Raw genomic sequence first — 22,709 nt, forward strand, 5'->3', positions numbered from 1 at the left:
GGCCCATCTGCTCCTATTCAAAATTACTCTGTATTAATGATGCTTTTTGTTGGTTTTGTCTGTGTGTCTGTCAACAGCAACATAACGTGATTATAATCATTTAGAATTGCAGAGTAACTGAACTCAATAACTAACAATTTCTATTGGAAATACAAAACACGCAGAATCAAACTAATGATTCCCCTGGGAATCAATGGGCCTTTTCTTTTGTTGGCCGCCGTTTGCTCCGCGGTTCTACACTCCATGTGAAACAGCAGACAGTCATGGGGAAACATAAAACATAATACTTGTGTGAGCAGCTTGTCACTGGCCCTTCGGGGGGGGGGGGGGGGGGGGGGGTAGTGTGCAGATACTGCAGATGAAAGAAGAATCATGCAGTGGGAGATAAAGGGGTGACGGCCCTCCACATCCAGATCGGATCTCCCGCGGGGGGGGGGCTCATTCAGATGCTGTGTGGGGCGGGGCTAAGATCCTACGGCGCGACATGGAATCCACGTCCATTTCCGCTTAGACAGCTTCCGCGTTTGATATGAAGCTGATATAACGACTTCCTGACTGTAAATGAAAGTGAAAGCGATTTAAACCTGGAGTTGCCATTTTGTCAGAAAACAAGAATATGATTCGGGAAAAATAAAAAGATATTTTTATTGCCAGGTAAGATCATACTCAACAGATTAAACTAATAGTAAAACATACTATTTAATAGTTCTCAACGTAATTAGTTGTTAAATATACCTCCGTGCATTACATGGTAAGTATAAAGGTGTCACAGAATATTTTGAATTTTCTAATGTAAAGCGAATTTAATAACAATAATAATATTTAATTATTTACGCTCAATCCTGATTTCGCCTAATACACAGCGTCGCTTAAACGTGTACATGGGGTAGATTATAATACTTTGCAGTTATATTAAGCTTGTTTTAAGATGTCGGGGATAACTGCTAGCGTGCCGAAGAACCCGGGTTAAACTCAAGGCTTAATATTTTATGAAACAAGGCTAAACCACGGCATTGCTGTATTTTTTCTTTGCTTTTTTTTCTTAGTTTATAAACAGTTTGGTATTTTTACGTAAAGACAGGCTTAGCGCCGGACGGATTAGGTAGGACGATGCGTTGTTTAGGATGAATAAATTATTTAAAATGGTATGAAATTAGAGAGATAAATGTATTTACAGGGTTTCTATGCAGTACGGAAAAGTATGGAGATTGATTTTGGTGCTTCCCAGGTGTGGATAAGTACAGTCATGTGAAAAAATTAGCACACCCCATGAAATATTTTTTTCTTTATTAAGAAATATCAAAATATAAATATTAAATCTTCTTTCAAATCTGTAGATAAAGGTGATGTAATTGCATCACCTATGCAAAAAGAAGAACCAATTCACTTATTTAACAAAGAAAATTAACTAAGACACCAATTCCTACTGAGGAAAAAGTTAGCTAGTATTTCCCACTTTGGCTGAAATAACCCCAGTGAGACGTTTCCTATGACCATCTATCGATCTCTGATTCGACTGGCATTAAGTTCTCCCCGCTCTCCAATGCAGGATTCCTTAAGCTGTGTGATGTTTGAAAGGTGTCTTGCATGCACGTCTGCTTCGAATCACCCCACAGCATCTCAATAGGATTCAGATCCGGGCTTTGACTTGACCATTCCAGAACTCTCCATTTCTTTCCTGTAAGCCATTCCTTGGCACATGCACCCTCTGATATGATGAAGACGTCATAGTGGATTCTATGATGGTGAGCTGGCAAAGGTTCTGCTGCAGCAAAGCAGCCCCAAACCATGACATTTCCACCCCAAGCTTCACAGCTGGTATGAGGTTCTTTTGCTCAAAAGCTGCCTTTGGTTTATGCCAAACATGTCTTCTGTTACTGCGCCCAACTAATTCAATGTCAGATCCATCTGTCCAAAGCACATTGTTCATTAAGCCCCAGTCTGTGTCTTGATGGTCTCTGGCAAACTTCAGTGTTGCTCAGATGTGTTTTTGACAGCAGGGTTTCCTCCTCGCACAGCTCTCATGTAAATCAAACTTGTGCCTCTCTTTCTGATGCTAGATGCATGTACCTCAACATCAGCTGTGGCAGGAGCTTCCTGTATGACTCGTGATGACCTTTTAGGATTTTTGGAGATGTCTTTCAGCATCTTGCCGTCTGCTCTTGGGCTGAACTTGCTAGGACAGCCTGCCCTGGCCATGCTGGCAGTTGTTTTAAATGTGAATTATTGTGTAAGTTATTTCCCGGACAGTGGAATGGCTGATTCCAAACTCTCTGGAGATCTTTTTATATCCTTCCCAGACTCATATGCATCTACAAGCTTCTTCCTGAAGGCCTCAGAGAGCTCTTTGGATCTCACATGGTGATGTCAGTCATTTCCACAGTCAAGGGCAAAGCAGACTAAATGTCTGTGGTTTAAATAAGACAGGCTCCACCAAAAAGCTCTGTAACGATGTTCTAACCATCTTCACCTGATATGGTGCCACCTGAATCTAACTCTAGGCATTTTAAATAGTGATGAATGTGAGGGGGTCCTAACTTTTTCCTCAGTGGAAATTAGCATCTTAGTCAATTTCTTTTTGTAAATAAGTGAATTTGTTTCTTGTTTTTGCATAGATGATGTAATTACATCACCTTTATCTACAGATATAGCTTGAAAGAAGTTTTCATACTGATATGTTGATATTTCTTAATAAAGAACTAAATATTTAATGGGGTGTCCTAATTTTTTCACGTGACCGTATATTATTTTAATTTTTTTTATTTCAACAGATTCTCTGTAATATATTTATAAAATATCTGAATTTACTTATCAATGTTTTTGATGAAATAACTGATGTGAGTTAATAGCCACCTACCAGCCAATCAGAAAATAGCATCTGTATTTTCGGGGTAAATTCCAAAATAAGTTACACATGATCGCTGCATGAACATTATTACATAGATGCGCACATGTAGTGCAGACAAGGTGGGAGTGGAACAGCAGGATCCGATGTTCTGACAGGTTGTGCTCCCTTGTCGAAACATGCTACTCTAACATACATCGACGACTGCGTGGTTCGACTGAACACCGGTAAAAATTACATTTGGCAATACAATATCAGTGTGGAAAGTTGTACTTTATTGTGCAGGACAGTTTGAATTATTCAAGTAGTCGCATTTGCATTACATGAAATAATATTTCATAATTTAAATACCATTTAAAGATTATACGTAGGATGTATTTATTAACCCTTCATGTTCACAGAGGCCCCAGCAGAAATCAACTGGTCTGGATCAGCACAAAAATGGGAAAGAAGAGAGGAAAAAGAAGAGCTGCTTCTGAAATGCGCCCCCCTGTGGGGTGTAACAGAAAGAGCCCTGAGAGGTAACAGTGTTACAGCCCACTAGCATGCATGTCTCTCTGGGTCTATAGTCAGGCCATAACATAAAAGTAAACTGGGCTCCTAGCTAGGGCTGGTCAGTGGGCAGCACTTTAATATGTGTAGCTTAATAAAAAGACCTCGCCATCTTCTGTCTTCACCGTCTTCTTCCACAATCAGCCAGTTCTTTTATACTAGAGGCGAGTAACAGACCATCCCTCCTATACAAAATGGCCACATAACAAAACTAAACAAACAAAGAAAAACATATATAAAAAGCCAAGTCTAGTTGTGGAGGTTTTTAATAGTGATGCTAAAAATTTCATATAATATCTAAATTTTAGATAAGACAATTTCCTTAAAAGCTGCCTGTAAATAAGTCTGTTTACATCAAGAGCTTCACAGCATATCAAAGTACATGAAGGCAGAGCAGAAGGCTAAACAGCAGTGTGATGCCGTCCCCATTGTATGAATTATATTTATACCATGAGGGTTTGTTTCCTCTCGCTGCCCAGTGTCCTGATGGAGAGAGCAGACTCCCCTGTACCCAGCTGTGTTTCCCTGAAGAGTGACAGGTCAATGCAGCAACCACTCGCCTTCAGAGAGGGACCTTTTCCTACAGATCAAAGGTAAATATACAGAGCCGTTACAGAGGTAACCCTGTAGGTGCTGAAGGACAGATTCGGCCCATTAGTCCTGTAGGTGCTGAATTTAGCCAACAAACTATTTAACCAGTTTCTTGACTGAGGATTGTGAATCAGATGCTGGTATTTAGCTCTGCCAATGAAGTGAATCACTCTGAATGTCACTGGGTACAAAGGGCTGTGTAGAAAACTGTCCTGCCTGCTGTGTCTCTGTGTGCTGGAGCCTGATGTCACTGGTTCTCTTCTGCTGTCATGAGAAAATTAGGAAGCCGCCCCAGTGAATAAAGCTTAACATGGCAGATACATCTTTCCAAACTACAACCCCAATTCCAAAGATGTTGGACGTTCTGCAAATTGTAAATTAAATCAGAATGCAGTGATATGGAAATCTCATAAACCTATATTTTATTCATAACAGAACAGAAAACATATCAAGTGTTTAAAATGCATCATTGTAAGGAAAAATTTGAATGTCGCAGCAACAACACATCTCAAAAAAGTTGGGACAAGGCCATGTTTACCACTGTGTGGCATCTCCTCTTCTTTTAACAACAGTCTGTAAATGTCTGGGCACTGAGGAGATCAGTTGTTTGAGTTTTGGGAGAGGAATGTTGTCCCATTCTTGTCTGATACAGGATTCTAGTTGCTCTGTCCTAGATCTTCTGTGTCATATTTTTCATTTTATGATGCACCAAATATTCTCAATGGCTGAAAGATCTGGACCGCTGGCAGGCCAATTCAGTACCCGGACCCTTCTTCTACGAATCCATCATGTTGTAATTGATGCAGTGTGTGGTTTGGCATTGTCATGTTGGAAAATGCAAGGTCTTCACTGAAAGAGACGTCGTCTGGATGGGAGCATCTGTTACTCTAGAACCTGGATATACCTTTCAGCACTGATGGTGCCTTTCCAGATATGCAGGCTGCCCCTGCCATATGTACTAATGCACCCCCACACCATCAGAGATGCTGGCTTTTGAACTGAGTGCTGATAACACGCTGGGTGGTCCTTCTCCTCTTTAGTCCGGATGACATGGTGTCTCTGGTTTCCAAAAAGAATTTCAAATTTAGATTCGACTGACCACAGAACAGTTTTCCACTCAGCCGCAGTCCATTTTAAATGAGCTTTGGCCCAGAGACGACGTCGGTGATTCTGGATCATCTTCATATACGGCTTCTTCTTTGGAGTTTTCTTTCTTGGAGTTTTAACTGGCATCTGTGCATGGCAGCACGAATTGTGTTCACTGACAATGTTTTTGGGAAATATTCCTGAGCCTATTTAGTGATTCCATTACAGAATCATGCCTGTTTGTGATGCAGTGCTGTCTAAGGGCCAAAATACCACAGGCATCTAGTATGGTTTTTCACAGAGATTTCTCCAGATTCTCAGAATCATTTGATTATATTATGTGCTGTAAATGATGAACTATTCAACCTCTTTGCAATTATATACTGAGGAACTTCTTTCTGAAATTGCTCCACCATTTGTCAGTGCAGCATTAGGGGGATTGTGACCCTCTGCCCATCTTTACTTCAGAGAGACACTGCAACTCTAAGATGCTCTTTTTATACCCAGTCATGTTACTCACCTGTTGCCAATTGACCTAATTATTTGCAAATTGTTCCTCCAGCTGTTGGGTTTTTGTACCACTAACTTTTCCAGCCTCCTATTGCCCCCATCCCAATTTTTTTGAGATGTGTTGCTGTCATGAAATTCAAAATAAGCCAATATTTTTCGTGAAATACCAAAATGCATCAGTTTAAACATTTGATATATATTTGTGTAGATGAATTGAGGTCTTAATGTTTCTGCCTAATTCACAGAGACCAAATGGAAGAATGCAGTTCAGATCTACATGATAAATCGGGTTTATCATCCATATTGAAGGTTAGTATTTATTGCTGATATATATTTTCTTGGCTGTTATGTGAATTAGCTTATATTTTATACAGCTGTATAATAATAAATTCATCATGTTAAAGGAAATATGTTTTAAACTATGATTCACAAGTGAAACTTTGAAAAGGTTTGGTGTAAATAGCAATAATTAACTGTGACTGTTTATTTTAGTCACTAGAGGAAAAAGCCATGAAGTTCCTAAACATCGACGAGCTGAAGACGTTTGTGAGGTACCTATATCAGAATTACCCGGAATGCTCTGAGCCTCAGCTGGAGGAGGATAATGACCTGGACCGTGATGGTCAGATGCAGAAGACCAGTGTTAGAGAGGTAGCTCTGAAGATCACACTGTACATCCTGAGGACCATGAAGCAAAATGATCTTGCTGACATGCTGGACAAGAGTAAGAGGTTTATAACATTATGTACATATACAATATTGTGCAAAAGTCTTAGGCAGCCAGAGAAAAGGATGTTTAAATGTTTCTTCATGTTGGTGTAGAACTACTATAATATGTATGTCAAAGTGTGTTTGCCATTTCAGAACCTCTCCCAAAATCACCCTAATATTTGCAGAAATCATGCAGTATATCCACGTATTTTTTTACTTGACCACTAACACACCTCATGTGGCTGATCAATATCTCATTGAATTTTTAAACTAATTTAATTAATTCATGAAGTGAGCTGGTGGTGAAATTTAACAAACACATGGACAGGCTGCGGTGCCCCTGAGGAGAGGTTTGGGAAATGAAAAGGGGTTTTGTGTTTTTTTTGGTTCTGAGCAGATATACACTTACTACCCAGATAAATGGCTTTAAACATTTCCTTTGGCTGCCTAAGGCTTATTCACGGTCCTGTTTGCGGTGTTCCAGTTAAATACGCATGATAAAACTTTCAGTTTCACATTCACAGTCACAGGGAAATATCTGCATATTTATGTGCAAAAAAAGTGTGTTTTTGGAAAATATTTTTCCTCTCATACTGGTCAGGATCACGGTGAGAATAAGTGCATTTTCCTCTCATTTCTTTTCAGGACAGCTCATGCTGCAATATCAGCAGAAAATCAAATGTAAACTTAAGAAGCAATTTGAGTGTGTATTTGAAGGGAAAGCTAAGGAAGGACAGCCAACACTTCTCAGTGAGATTTACACAGAACTCTACATAACTGAAGGTGGGACTGGAGCAGTAAATGAGGAACACGAAGTAAGACAGATTGAAATAGCATCCAAGAAAAGGCGAACAGAAGATACTACAGTCAAGTGCAATGATATATTTAAACCCTTATATGGGCGTGTGACACCTATCAGAACTGTACTCACTAAAGGGGTGGCAGGTATCGGGAAAACAGTCTCTGTGCAGAAATTTATTCTCGACTGGGCAGAAGGAAAAGCAAACCAGGATGTTCACTTCATATTTGCTCTTCCTTTCCGGGACCTGAATTTGATTAAGGGTGAATACAGTCTGATTGAACTGCTTCACCACTTTGTCCCAGATCTGAAATCACTTCAGTCCACTGAACCGTTTAGGAACAAAGTCTTGTTCATCTTTGATGGCCTGGATGAGTGTCGCCTTCCTCTGGATTTTCAGAACAATGAGAGCTGGTTTGATGTAACAAAGAAAACGTCACTGGATGTGCTGTTGACTAACCTCATTAAGGGGAATCTGCTCCCATCCGCTCTCCTCTGGATAACCTCCCGGCCAGCAGCAGCCAATCAGATACCTGCTAAGTGTGTCCACCAGGTGACAGAGATACGAGGGTTTAGTGATACCCAGAAGGAGGAGTATTTCAAGAAGAGATTTAATGATCAGAGCCTGGCCAGCAGGATTATCACACATGTGAAATCATCAAGAAGCCTCTTCATCATGTGCCACATACCTGTGTTCTGCTGGATTTCAGCCACTGTGCTTAAGACGTTTTTTAGTGAGACTGACAAGAGAGAAATTCCAAGGACTCTGACTGAAATGTACACACACTTCCTGATCTTTCAGACAAGTTTAAAAAATGACAAGTATATGAAAAACCATGAAACTAACCTTAAGGAATACAGCAAGGAATTCCTTTTAAAACTTGGTAAACTTGCTTTTGACAACCTTGAGAAAGGCAATCTCATATTTTATGAACAAGATCTGTCAGAGAATGGCATTGATGTCACTGAAACTTCAGTTTACTCTGGAGTCTGCACAGAAGTCTTTAAAGAGGAGTATGGGTTGTACCAGGAGAAGGTGTACTGCTTTGTGCATCTGAGCATCCAGGAGTATCTTGCTGCTTTATATGAGTTTCTGTCAAACTCATCAGCTGACCTGCTGAAGACTGCAGTGGATCAGGCATTAGAGAGCAAGAATGGACACTTGGACCTCTACCTCCGCTTCCTCCTGGGCCTCTCAACAGACTCCAGTAAGACTCTGTTACAAAAGCTACTGGGGCCAACAGGAATCAGCTCACATACCATTATGGAAACAGCCCAATACATCCATCCATCCATTTTCCAAACTCTTCATCCGTTAGGGTCACGGGGAGTCCAGAGCCTATCCCAGAAGCAATGGGCACGAGGCAGGGAACAACCCAGGACGGGGGGCCAGCCCATCACAGCTGCCCAATACATCCATCCATCCATTTTCCAAACTCTTCATCCGTTAGGGTCACGGGGAGTCCAGAGTCTATCCCAGAAGCAATGGGCACGAGGCAGGGAACAACCCAGGACGGGGGGCCAGCCCATCACAGCTGCCCAATACATCCATCCATCCATTTTCCAAACTCTTCATCCGTTAGGGTCACGGGGCGTTCAGAGCCTATCCCAGAAGCAATGGACACGAGGCAGGGAACAACCCAGGACGGGGGGCCAGCCCATCACAGCTGCCCAATACATCAAGGAGAAAATAAAGAAGAATTTATCTCCAGAAAGGACCATCAACCTGTTCCATTGTCTGAATGAACTTGGTGACAATTCTCTAGTAGAGGAAGTACAAAGACACCTGAATTCAGGAAACATTTCAGCAGATGACCTCTCACCTGCACAGTACTCAGCTCTGGCCTTTGTGATGCTGATGTCAGATGAGGATCTGCATGTGTTTGATCTGAAGAAATACATCAGATCGGATAAACAGCACTGCAGGCTGCTGCCTGTGGTCAAGAACTCCAGGACGGCTCTGTAAGTGACATGGGGATGGGAAATCATGTCTGGTCTGGCAGTAATACATGGATATTGTTTGAAATTTGTAATATATATTATATATTTCTCCTCATGGATTAATAAGTGGGTTTTATTTTGATAATCACAGCTATAGCTGTTTGTATAGCAGTAGCTAATCTTGACCACAGACTTTATAATGACTGAAGGTAGTGATGTGATGGAGCCCAGAGCTGGGAGCTTCCGTATGACTGCTGTCTCTGGCTGCTCACTGGCGCCCTCTGCTGGCCTCAGCTGCACCTTGCTGAGGATGTGATGAGACATCTAGTCCGGCAGAATTAGATAAACATTGTTTAAAATATAAAATGAATATGTATATATGTAATTTATTTCCCCTCTTTTATCAACAAGGTTCCTTTTTAATATAGTTTATATTAACTGAAGGTAGTGATGTAGTAAAAACAAAAAGACAAGATTTCCACGACCTTCCTTTGTGTAACAAATAACCAAAGATACAGCATCATACAGAATGGTCCGGTTTTCACTAATAGTGGGAAAACCACTCATATTTGGTTCAGTTCTGCATGCTGTAGGAAGCATTTCTGTAAATACTGGGTCTGGTGCGTGGCTCTTTGGGTTCGGACTCTGTGTCCATGAGTGGAAGGTTGCTGGTTCAGATCTCATTTTGAGTCCCGCCCCCACCAAACACTGAATGCAATTTCAGTTAAGTTCAGTTTTATTTGTATAGTGTGTTTTCACAACATTACATCATCTCAAAGCACTTTACAGCATCCCTGCCCAAAACCCCCAGTGAGCAAGTCAGAGATGACAGTGGCAAGGAAAAGCTCCATAGAAAGAAGAATCCTTGGGAGGAACCATAGTGAAAGGGGGAGCCCATTCTCCAGGGGGCAGCAGCAGGCCAGAAGGACGTCACAGGTAGTGGAGACGTCGCAGGCAGCAGGGTAGGCAGGATATCTTGAAAATGTGGGGTCTCCAGGCAGCACAGCCCAGGGGGAGTAGGGGAAATAAAATGTGCAATTAGCCAAAGTAGGGGAGACTAGAGGCAGTGCAAACAGTTAGGTGAGTGCAGTATGTAAGCTCCGGCAGATATGGCTATGGCAGCATAAGTAGGAGGGAGACGCAGGTGGGAACGCAGGCATGGGGAGTCCCTGAATGTCAGCACTCCAATTCCACAAGGGGGTGTGAAGCTAAAGTGAGAGACTGACAGTTCAGCTCATCTAAAGCCAATGGCACCGATCCACACCCAGCTCTACACCTTACACTATAGGTCTAACTGGGAGTGAGCAGTTAGCTAGAGCTAGAATTAGAGTCCCTACAAGCTAAACTAAGCAGGTGTGATTTTAGTCTAGACTTGAATAATGAAAGTCAGCCTGAATCCAACACATCCGGTGGAAGACTGTTCCACAGCTGAAGAGCTCTATAAGAGAAAGCTCTGCAGCCTGCCGTAGCTCTTTCTACCCTGGGCACTAACAGATATCCTGCTCTTTATGATGGAAGAAAGCAAGGAGGGTTGTATAAGGCCAGCAGGTTACTAAGGTATTCTGGTGCAAGGCCATTCAGTGTTTTATAAGTCAACAGCAGTATTTTGTAGTTAATCCGAGACTTAACTGGAAGCCAATGAAGGGAGCATAGAACAGGGCTAATATAATCACATTTATTAGTGTTTGTAAGAACTCTGGCTGCTGCCTTTTGTACCAGCTGAAGTTTATGTAAGGATCCAGATGGGCACCCAGAAAGGAAGGCATTACAGTATCCAGCCTGGAAGTTATAAAGGTGTTAGTGTTTCCGCTTCATGACAGGAGAGCATCTTCCGAAGCTTGGCTAGGTTCCGTACATGATAGAACAGAGCTTTAGTGATGCTTTTTATGTGAGCATCGAAACATAAATCTGAATCAGCTAGAACACCAAGATCTCTGACCACTGTGTTAGGTTGGGTAGGAAGACCACCAAGGTTGAGGTTGTCAAACTTATTTCGAGCCGCCTTCGGACCAGTTAACAGTACTTCTGTTTTTCTGTGTTTAACATAAATAGATTATTTTCCATCCAGCAACGGATATATAGTCGACAGTCTTCTAACCGAAAGCTGTGATGCATCATCCGGCTTAACAGATATATATAACTGTGTATCATCAGCAAAACAATGAAACCCAACACCATGATTTCTGATAATGTGACCAATATATACAGTGTACAGTAGTGGGCCCAGCACTGATCCCTGAGGGACACCATTGTAGGAATATTTAGCTCAGGTAAATTTTAATATCTCCACCAATATGTTTTGAAATTAATTACATTTGAATGAATTATTATTTAATTATGTTTATTAACTAATTGTTATGCCGAATGGTTGGTTGCTCCAAACTCAATTGCGAATCTCCGTGAGTCGGTTAATGTGAGACTTACATGGGATTCACTAGTTACCAGTATCGCTTAGTAACCTGGGTTAGAAGGTTCGTCCAGCGATCTGCATCAGCAGGTAATGTAAACGATCGGTAGTGAAGCTCCTCTCACGGCCGATGAGAGAGAGTCTCGCGATACTTCAGGCGAGTTTGAGGTTTCAGAGCGTAGTAGCCAGATCGCACAGAGGCAGGGACTATTTTGAGCACTCAATGACAGAGGCTGAAGTTGTGTAAAAGACCTGCATTTATTCCTACAACTAACATAAGACAGACATTACACCTAACAAACAATAGACACGAAATAGCAGAATACACACAAACAATGTAATCATGAAAATGCAATGACCAGATTTAAATGAGTAACCTTAAAAGGGAAAAACTGTTCTGCAAAGCAAGCACAGTTTGTGGAAACACGATCCTAAAGTAATATAGCAGGTGAATAGGACAGTTTAGGTTATTAGGAATGAAAGGAAGGTGGTTTACTTGGTTGCAGAGTGGGGGGGGGGGTCTTGGCAGTTGGTTGCAGAGGCTGATGAGCTGACGGGTGATGGCTCTCAGGGAGGCGCAGTGTTTGCAGCGGTTGTTGGAGTGGAGCCCCTTTGATTCTCTCTCCTTGTGAAGCTTTGACTTGGTTGCAGTTCTCTGTCCAGCTGGGTCTTCACTGATAGGCTTCAGGAGGGCTTCTTGTGGGCTTCTCTTCTCTTGGGCTGATGTTCTCTGCCTCTCTTCAGGCTGATGGTCTTTTGTTTTCTCCTCCCTTCTGTTTCTCCTCTCCTCTCTTTGTTCTGAGGTGCCAGGTTTTATAGTGTAAAGTTCGTGAATAGGAGTGACCAGGAATTTGACTCCTGGACCAATGGCTGACCATCCATTTGGCGGGCTTTCGGAAGGGGGTCTGTATCAGTCCTTTTGAGATTTATGACCAGACTGACTTCCCTTGTATTGATGATTTTCATTAGGCTGGTGTAACTTTTGATATATTCACTTTCGTGGTAACCACTGACCAGATTTGGAAACTGGAGTGATTTTCCATCAGTTTGATACCAAACGTGCCGTACCAGCCTGGTGCGTCACACCTCATACCATCTGTAATGATTAATTAATGATTACTTATATTATGTCATTATGTTATATTACTCACACCAGTACCTGGTCTAAGTGGTCTAGGTTGCACCTTAGTCAGAGGTAACCCTTTATACAGACATTATATGACATATTCTCATGTCAGCAGCACATCTTACCCTTAGATAGGCATGGTATAATACAAAGATCAGATAAGAGCTGCTGAGGAATGTGGGAAAGAAAAGGGGGGGAAAGTTAGTCAGTCAAAGAAAAAGAATCTTTGAAAGTTAGGACACATCACAAACATAACCTGTCTGTATATTGAGACTAGTAGTCATGGGTAAATAAATATACAGATATACAACAGTCAAACTTAAAATAAACTTTCTTTAGGGTGTTGGGTGAGTGGTATGTAAGGCAGGATGTCTGGGGAGGGGGTTGTGTGCCAAGTCGAGGGTCCCCTGTCATTGAGGTCCACTCTGCTGTCTGTCAAAACTTTGGCCAATAAAAGTTGGAGTGTTGGCCCCCCTTGTTATCTGTGTGTGTTTAAGTGTGTCTGTGTGTGTGGGGTCACTAACCCCCCTTTGATGCCTAGGCCAGCGAGTACCTCTCCTACCAGGGTAGGCCTTGTCTTAGGCCACCTGGAATTTAAGCTCTGTGATATGTGCATGTGTAATCCTACACCAGATTTAAAGTGGGTAACCTTAAAAGGGAAATATTGTTCTGCAAAGCAAGCACAGTTTGTGGAAACATGACCTTAAAGTCATAAAGCAGGTTAACAGAACTGCTTAGGTTGTTAGAATGAAAGGAAGCTGGTTTACTTGTTTGCAGAGTGGAGGGGGTCTTGGCAGTAGGTCGCAGAGGTGATGAGCTGAGGGAATGGTAGCACCCAAGGAGGCGCGGCGTCTGGAGCGGTTGTTGGAGTGGAGCCCCTTGGATTCTCTCTCCTTGTGAAGCTTTAAGGTGAAAGGCTCTGTCTTGGTTGCAGTTCTCTGTTGGGTAGCAGGCCTTCACCAGCAGGCTTCAGGAGGGCTTCTCACGGGCTGCTCTTCTCCCAGGGCTTCTCTTCTCCTCCCTCTGCGGGGCTGATGTTCTCCTCTGCTCCTCTCTCTTCTTCCAGCTGCTCTGTTCTGAGGTGCCATGTTTTATGGTTTAAAGTTCATGAATAGGGGTGACCTGAATTATACACCTGAAGCAATGGCTGATCATCTAGTTGGCAGGTTTTCAGAGGGGTGTCTGTTTCAGTCCTTTTGCTATTTACGACTAGACTGGTACCACTTTACTGATGATTTTCATTAAACTGGTGTAACTTTTGATACATACAGTTTCATGGTAACCACTGAGCAGATTTGGAATCAGGAGTGATTTTCCATCAGATTAACACCAAACATGCCATACCAGCCTGGGGGGTCACACCTCATACAATCTGTATTAATTAACAATTTCTGATATTATGCATGTTAATAAATCCCATCCATATACATCAACAGAGGTTGCTACTTTGGATCATTTGTACAGACATTACATTACATATTCACATTTAAATAGCACATCTTACCCTTAGATAGATGTGGCCGTTAGTTTGTGGTCATACCAATTTAAATTGCACATCTGGGAACAACATATTTTGGTTGGTGTGGCTTATCCCAATTATATACTCTCCAGAACTGATAATATGCACATTAATTCAGTCTTTTAATGCAGAATAGTAGAGGACAAAGAAGTGCTAATGGACCACAAAGATCAGATGAGGGCCACAGAGGAATGTGGAAAAGGGGGGGTTGTTAAACAAAGAAAGAAAGAACCTCTGATAGTTAGGAGCCACACTAAGATACCTGGTTACATTATTTAATTTTCAAGATTCCTCTGGGATAATCATGAGAGCATGTATGCAGGGGTAGCTAAACACTAAGATTGTCTGAGGACTCACACAAACATAACCTATCTGGGTATTGAGACTAGTAGTCATGAGTATATCAATATATAGGGAATACAAAGGCTGAACTTAAAAGAAACTTTCTTTAGGGTGTTGGGTGAATGGGTGGTATGTAAGGCAGGATGTAGCGGGGGGGGGGGGGGGGGGGGGGTCGCATGCCAAGTCGAGGGGCCCCTGTCCTTGAGGTCCACTCTGCTGTCCGTAGGTCCCTAAATCTTTGGGCCATAAAAGACGGACTGCTGGCCTCCCTTATTATCTGTGTGTATCTGTCTTTGTGTGTGTGTGTGTGTCAGCCGTGTGTGTGTGTGTGTAGGGTCACTGATCCCCCTTTTGTGCCCAGGCCAGCGAGTACCTCTCATACCAGACTAGGCCTTGTCTCAGGCAGCCTGGAATCTCAGCCCTGTCGTATGTGTGTGTGTGATACTACACCATATTTGACTTTGGTACTTTGACTGAAGCTGTTTCTGTGCTGTGGTTTGGTCTAAAGCCAGACTGATATAATTCATTAGCATTATTTTTCTGTAGGACAGACAGCTGGCGAGCAACAGCTTTTTCCAGGCTCTTTGAAATGAGTGGAAGATTTGAAATTGATTTATAATTTCCTAACTCACTAGGTTCAAGATTTCGTTTCTTTAGAACAGGTCTAATATCAGCTAGTTTAAAAGGTTTTGGATCATATCCAAGCCTAAGAGACGAGTCTAACACATTTAACAGGGTGGTGCTAATCAGTGGTTGAATCTCCTTCAGGAATTTTGTAGGAATTGGGTCTACGAGGCTTGCAGAGGATTTGCAGGAGGAAACTAAGCGCAAAAGTTCTGATTGTTTTATAAGAAGGAAAGATTCAAAGGTGTCATTATCAGTATGCATAGGACTAGCAGGAGGCTGGCAGCTGTATGTAGCTACAGACGTGCACTGGATGGTCTGTATAATCTTTATTTTACCATTACAAATGTAATAAAGTCATCACTCATAAAAGCTTGTAAGACTTGTGAGTTTAATGTTGAAAAATTCTGTGTTAACCTAGACAGAGATTCAAATAGGAATTTAGAATTATTTTTGTTCTTTTCAATGAGTCTGGAGAGATACACAGACCTCACAGTCTGTACTTAGAGAGGCTCTTTCCAGATAGCCAGATAACCAGATAAAAACCAGTTTTCCAGATAACACCCCAGTCCCAGCGAAACATGTTGGGTGGTCTCTGGAACTGCCAGTCTGCTGTAAAGAAGGCTGATTTCATTTCCGCCCTTGCTTCACACCACTCTCTTGACTTTCTGGCTCTGACTGAGACCTGGATATCCCCTGACAACTCGGCTACCCTGGCAGCTCTTTCCTCTGCTTATGCTTTCTCTCACTCTCCTCGCCAGACTGGCAGGGGTGGTGGCACAGGTCTGTTGCTATCTCGGAACTGGTGCTACTCACCCCTCTCTCTGCCCCATCTCAACATTTCATCCTTTGAATTCCATGGAGTTGCTGTTTCCTCTCCATTCAATATTCTGATCATTGTTGTCTACCGCCCTCCTGGCCCCCTAGGCTACTTTCTAGAGGAACTCGATACTCTCCTCAGTCTCTTCCCCACTGACGACACCTCTCTCATTCTCCTTGGTGACTTCAACCTCCCCCATAACAAGCTCCTTTCTTCTGGTCTCCTCCCTTTTCTCGACTCCTTCTCTCTAACATCCAACAACTGCTCTCCCACACAAAAAGGAGGTAACGTCCTCGACCTGGTTTTCAGCCGCCCCTCTCCAGCTTCTGACATCACTTCTACTCCTCTACACATTTCTGATCACCACTTTGTATCCTTTACCATTGCCCTACCCGTCTTGCCCAATCCCGGTTTTCAACATTTCTTGCCCACTCGACCAAACCTCCACTCTGTCTCCCCTTCTTCTGTTGCGTCCTGCACCCTGTCTTACCTTCCTCACCTTGACTGCTTTTCCTCCCTTGCACTGGAGTCTGCAACTGATACACTCATCTCCTCACTTTCCACATCCTTGGACAAACTCTGCCCACTGTCTTCCAAACCCAGGAAAACTCGCCCTGCTCCTTGGCTTTCAGCTGCATTACACACCAAACGAAGAGAATTGCGGGTAGCAAAGAGGACGTGGAAGAAATCTAAGCTTGATGCAGATGTGACTGCAGCTAAAACTACCTTTAGCAAAGAAAAACTAGAATTATCCTCACGAGATCCTCGCAAACTCCATAACATCTTTTCATTACTACTCAACCCTCCACCACCTTCTGCTCCCTCCTCCCTGACTACTGAAGATTTGGCTAATTTCTTTGATGAGAAGATTGACGGAATCTGTCAGACATTCTCTCCCTCCTCATCCACTACACTACACACTAAGGATTTCCCTCCCCCCTCACTGGCCCAGTTTTCCAGTCTTACGGCAGATGAGATCATGAAAGTCATCTCATCTTCCAATCCTACCACCTGCCCACTTGATCCAATCCCTTCCACATTGCTTCAGACAATCTCTCTAGACCGTCTCTCCTTCATCGCCACTATCATTAATGGCTCCATAACTTCCGGTCATGTACCTAAAGCATTCAAAATAGCCAGGGTCATTCCCATCTTAAAAAAACCCACTCTAAATCCCTCAGACACTTGCAACTACCGACCAGTATCACTTCTTTCCTTCCTTTCAAAAATCCTTGAACGTACAGTCTACAACCAGCTTTCTCTCTATCTCTCTCAGAACAACCTCCAGGATCCTAATCAGTCTGGCTTCAAAGCAGCTCACTCTACAGAGACTGCCCTCTTAGCAGTCACTGAGAAGCTACATGCTGCCAGATCAGCTAAACTGTCATCTGTCCTCATCCTTCTTGACCTATCAGCAGCATTTGACACGGTCAACCACAAGACTCTTCTGTCCATCCTTAAGAGTCTTGGCATTAGTGGCTTGGCACGGCGCTGGCTTGCTTCCTACCTAGAAGGCCGAACATACTAAGTGACATGGAATGGATCCACATCTACCCCACGTTGTCTTTCCACCGGTGTCCCTCAGGGCTCGGTTCTTGGCCCTCTCTTATTCTCCCTATATACTAAATCTCTTGGAGAGGTTATATCCTCACATGGCTTCTCCTACCACTGCTATGCCGATGACACTCAACTCATCCTCTCCTTCCCTCCCTCAGACACTCATGTCTCCACTAAGATCTCTGCATGCTTGCCAGACATCTCATCTCGGATGACCGCTCACCAGCTAAAACTCAACACCAGTAAAACTGCTTTACATGCCGGCTGACTCATCCCCCCTCCAGGACCTTGCAATCTCCTTTGACAACTCTCTGATCTGTCCTTTGGGTTCTGCTCGCAACCTTGGAGCTACTATGGATGATCGATTGTCCTTTTCCTCTCATATCACCAGTCTTTCTCACTCTTGTCGGTTTCTCCTCTTTAACATCAGGAGGATACGTCCATTTCTTTTCACTCAGGCTACCCAGATACTTGTCCAGTCCCTCGTCATCTCTCGCCTGGACTACTGCAACTTGCTTCTAGCGGGTTTACCGCTGAGCGCCATCTGTCCCCTCCAACTGATTCAGAATGCAGCTGCTCGACTTGTTTTCAACCTTCCCAAGTTCTCCCACACCACTCCTTTGCTACGCTCTCTCCACTGGCTTCCTGTAGCTGCCCGCATCAAATTCAAAACACTGATGCTCGCATACAAAGCCAAAAATGGTCTGGCACCATCCTATCTAAAAGACCTCATCACACCCCGTACTGCACCCCGATCTCTCTGATCCTCCAGCACTGCTCGACTGGTCCCACCACCCCTCAAGGCACAAGGACGACACACATCTCAGCTCTTCTCTGTCCTGGCACCTAGTTGGTGGAATGAACTCCCCCTTGATGTCCGAACAGCGGAATCCTTGGCTGTCTTCAAGCGACAACTGAAAACTTTCCTTTTTCAGAAATACCTGAAGTAATACTCTATATTGTTACTCAGCTCTTTTCCTTGTGTGTGTGTGTGTGTGTGTGTATGAAAAAAAAAATTGTTGCACTTTCTCAACAGTGTTCAGATAGATGGTATTCATAGCCTGGGTCCTTATTGAGCTAGTATCGGAAATTCATCACAGCGTCTTAAAGCACTTATGTATGTCGCTCTGGCTAAGGGCGTCTGCCAAATACTGTAAATGTAAATGTAAATCTGAAAAGTTCTAGTTTAGTTGAGCCCCATTTGTGCTCTAGCTTGCGTGAAACCTATTTAAGTTACGCGTATGATCAGAGCACCAGGGGGCAGGTTTTTTATATCTATGATTTATCTTATTAACTGGGGCTACAAGATCTAGGTGCTGTGAAGCGATTTCTCCATGTGCACAGTTACCCGTTCAAGTTCATTTTCACATGGGGCTTCAGATGTAAGGCTGAAGGACTGTGGAAGTTGGTTGAGAAATGCTGTTGTAGTTAATGAGGCAATGGAACGTCTGATACTGTACTTTGGACCTGGAGCCGAAGGGAGGCTATACTGTATATCAAATGTTAACAAGTAATGATCTGAAAGCAGAGGATTCTGAGGTATAATAGACTGTTCCATCAGAACCCCATGGCTAAGAATCAAATCCAGGGTGTGGTTACAGGCATGAGTAGGCCAACTACATTCTGCCATACACCTACAGAGTCTAGGATAGCAGAAAACATTGTTGTGAAAGGATCACTGTCATTCTCCATGTGAATATTAATTTAATGGCTTTGTCAGTAGTGACCACCAGGATTGTTGAAAAATCTGCAAACTCCAGGGACCAGGCAGTCTATACACAATAACAATAGTGATTGAAGGTTAGGGACCAGGCGGTATATAGATAATAACAATGGTGATTGGAGGTTAGGGACCAGGAGGTCTATACACAATAACAATGGTGATTGTAGGTTAGGGATTGACGGTCTATACACAATAGCAATGTTGACTGGAGGTTAGAGGTCAGGCGGTCTATACACAAAAACAGTGGTGACTGGAGGTTAGGGAATAGACGGTCGATACACAATAACAATGGTGAGTGAAGGTTAGGGGAAAGACGGTCTATAGACAATAAGAATGGTGATTGGAGGTTAGGGACCAGGCAGTCCATACACAATAACAATAGTGATTGGAGGTTAGGGACCATACGGTCTACACACAATAACAGTGGTGACTGGAGGTTAGGGACCTGGCGGCCGATGCACAATAACAATGGTGATTGGAGGATAGGGAACAGGCGGTCTATACACAATAACAATGGTGATTGGAGGTTAGGGACCAGGCGGTTTATACACAATAACAATGGTGATTGGAGGTTAGTTACCTGGCAGTCTATACACAATAACAATGGTGATTGGAGGTTAGGGATGAGATGGTCAACACACAATAACAATGGTGATTGGAGGTTAGGGACCAGACGGTCTATACAAAATAACAAAGGTGATTGGAGGTTATGGACCAGGCGGTCTATACAGAATAACAATGGTGATTGGAGATTAGGGACCAGGCGGTCTATAAAGAATAACAATGGTGATTTGAGCTTAGGGACCAGGTGGTCTATACACAATAACAATGGTGATTGGAGGTTAGGGACCAGGCGGTCTATAAAGAATAACAATGGTGATTTGAGCTTAGGGACCAGGTGGTCTATACACAATAACAATGGTGATTGGAGGTTAGGGACCAGGCGGTCTATACACAATAACAATGGTGATTGGAGGTGAATAACTACAAAGAGATGATCCCGCAAGACTAAGAAGAAGAATTTCAAATGTGCTAAAGCTATAAGCACTTTGCTCAGACACTCCCAGGTCAGACTGAAATATTGCAGCAGCACCAGCACCTTTGCCATCTGGTCGAGGGTTATGCTGTAATCAGCTGAAGTAGATTCATTTAGTGCCATGAATTCATTCGGTCTAAGTCAGGTCTCTGTAAGGCATAAGGACCAAGACTAACATCAGTAATCATTTCATTTATTAGTAGCGCCTTAGGAGCCAGTTATCTTACATTCAGAAGTCCAAGTTTTAGCCTTGCATTACACCTATTATCTAATAATGGATTTGGTTTAATTATTATTAAGTTATTATGACTACGGTGGAATAGACCTCCATGATTAAAAGTGCGGGGAACAGTCACAGTCCCAATAACATGAACCGTAGATGATGACTCTAAGCGACTAGCAGGTGGTCGGTTATGCCGGTTTGCCTGCCGCCTGCAGCAACGATAATCTGCTGTATATTTTATCCCCACGTCTAGCAGGGATGGGGCCAGAGCGCGTTACTGACACACACATCTTCTTCACAAGGCTGCACACCTCTATGAAATTTGTTTATGTAACTATTGACTATGAATTGCAAAATCATGCACAGACAATAGTTATAGCTCTACATTAACTTTATCGTTCATTTTTTTTATGAACAGAATGCACATCCGTGTTGGGATGTAACATCGGTTCCCTGACTATGAAACTTGAAAGGGGGGGTGACCTATAATATATTTTGCCGAGCTCACGGTAGGAACGGAAAACGGACAAGCTTTTAACACTAATTAATAGTCAGGCCGAGTTCATTTAAAAACTATTAATTGTTCTTTATATATTAAGAACTCGGCCTGGGATTCGTAGCTGGATTTTCAAGGCTGTCTGCAGTTTTCTTACTTTGTACAGAAATTAACATTCGTAAGGGCTTGTCTCGTTCGTCCCTCCACATAAGTTATGGGGTCTGCTGTCATATGCTGGCTGGGGAAAAATAATACCTGCTTTTGTTTCTAGTAAAATAAAGTACTGTAATGCCCTTTTGTCTATTTCACATCTACAACGGGCCCAGAATGCCGCTGGCGGAGTGTTAACACGCACCAGTCACAGGGATCACATCTACAACGGGCCCAGAATGCCGCTGGCGGAGTGTTAACACGCACCAGTCACAGGGATCACATCTACAACGGGCCCAGAATGCCGCTGGCGGAGTGTTAACTACCAGTCACAGGGATCACATCTACAACGGGCCCAGAATGCCGCTGGCGGAGTGTTAACACGCACCAGTCACAGGGATCACATCTACAACGGGCCCAGAATGTCGCTGGCGAAGTGTTAACACGCAGCAGTCACAGGGATCACATCTACAACGGCCCCAGAATGCCGCTGGCGGAGTGTTAACACGCACCAGTCACAGGGATCACATCTACAACGGGCCCAGAATGCCGCTGGCGGAGTGTTAACACGCACCAGTCAGAGGGATCACATCTACAACGGGCCCAGAATGCCGCTGGCGGAGTGTTAACACGCACCAGTCACAGGGATCACATCTACAACGGGCCCAGAATGCCGCTGGTGGAGTGTTAACACGCACCAGTCACAGGGATCACATCTACAACGGGCCCAGAATGCCGCTGGCAGAGTGTTAACACGCACCAGGCACAGGGATCACATCTACAACGGGCCCAGAATGCCGCTGGCGGAGTGTTAACAGGCACCAGTCACAGGGATCACATCTACAACGGGCCCAGAATGCCGCTGGCGGAGTGTTAACACGCACCAGTCACAGGGATCACATTTACAACGGGCCCAGGATGCCGCTGGCGGAGTGTTAACACGCACCAGGCACAGGGATCACATCTACAACGGGCCCAGAATGCCGCTGGCGGAGTGTTAACACGCACCAGTCCCAGGGATCACATCTACAACGGGCCCAGAATGCCGCTGGCGGAGTGTTAACACGCACCAGTCCCAGGGATCACATCTACAACGGGCCCAGAATGCCGCTGGCGGAGTGTTAACACGCACCAGTCACAGGGATCACATCTACAACAGGCCCAGAATGCCGCTGGCGGAGTGTTAACACGCACCAGTCACAGGGATCACATCTACAACGGGCCCAGAATGCCGCTGGTGGAGTGTTAACACGCACCAGTCACAGGGATCACATCTACAACGGGCCCAGAATGCCGCTGGCAGAGTGTTAACACGCACCGGTCACAGGGATCACATCTACAACGGGCCCAGAATGCCGCTGGCGGAGTGTTAACACGCACCAGTCACAGGGATCACATCTACAACAGGCCCAGAATGCCGCTGGCGGAGTGTTAACACGCACCAGTCACAGGGATCACATCTACAACGGGCCCAGAATGCCGCTGGCGGAGTGTTAACACGCACCAGTCCCAGGGATCACATCTACAACGGGCCCAGAATGCCGCTGGCGGAGTGTTAACACGCACCAGTCCCAGGGATCACATCTACAACGGGCCCAGAATGCCGCTGGCGGAGTGTTAACACGCACCAGTCACGGGGACGTCATCTACA

General features: G+C 43.9%; 1 protein-coding gene across 5 annotated transcripts in view; it reads left to right on the forward strand.

The window, feature by feature from the left end:
* Positions 1-527: 527 nt before the first annotated feature.
* LOC125723829 (NACHT, LRR and PYD domains-containing protein 3-like) overlaps positions 528-22,709 on the forward strand; it is a 62,279-nt gene continuing 40,097 nt past the window's right edge. Inside the window, exons 1-6 of one of the 5 annotated variants that reach the window (XM_049000646.1) lie at positions 528-654; positions 3,247-3,366; positions 3,877-3,990; positions 5,830-5,893; positions 6,077-6,308; positions 6,941-9,056. In XM_049000646.1, coding sequence (XP_048856603.1) covers positions 3,287-3,366; positions 3,877-3,990; positions 5,830-5,893; positions 6,077-6,308; positions 6,941-9,056 — 2,606 coding nt within the window. In that variant the 5' untranslated portion in view covers positions 528-654; positions 3,247-3,286. Of the gene's footprint in view, positions 752-3,246; positions 3,367-3,876; positions 3,991-5,829; positions 5,894-6,076; positions 6,316-6,940; positions 9,057-22,709 lie in introns of those variants that run through there. The other 4 variants (XM_049000650.1, XM_049000648.1, XM_049000649.1 and 1 more) reach the window with 4 other exon arrangements.

Source organism: Brienomyrus brachyistius, unplaced genomic scaffold (genome assembly GCF_023856365.1).
Source record: "Brienomyrus brachyistius isolate T26 unplaced genomic scaffold, BBRACH_0.4 scaffold52, whole genome shotgun sequence".
Lineage (NCBI taxonomy): Eukaryota > Metazoa > Chordata > Actinopteri > Osteoglossiformes > Mormyridae > Brienomyrus > Brienomyrus brachyistius.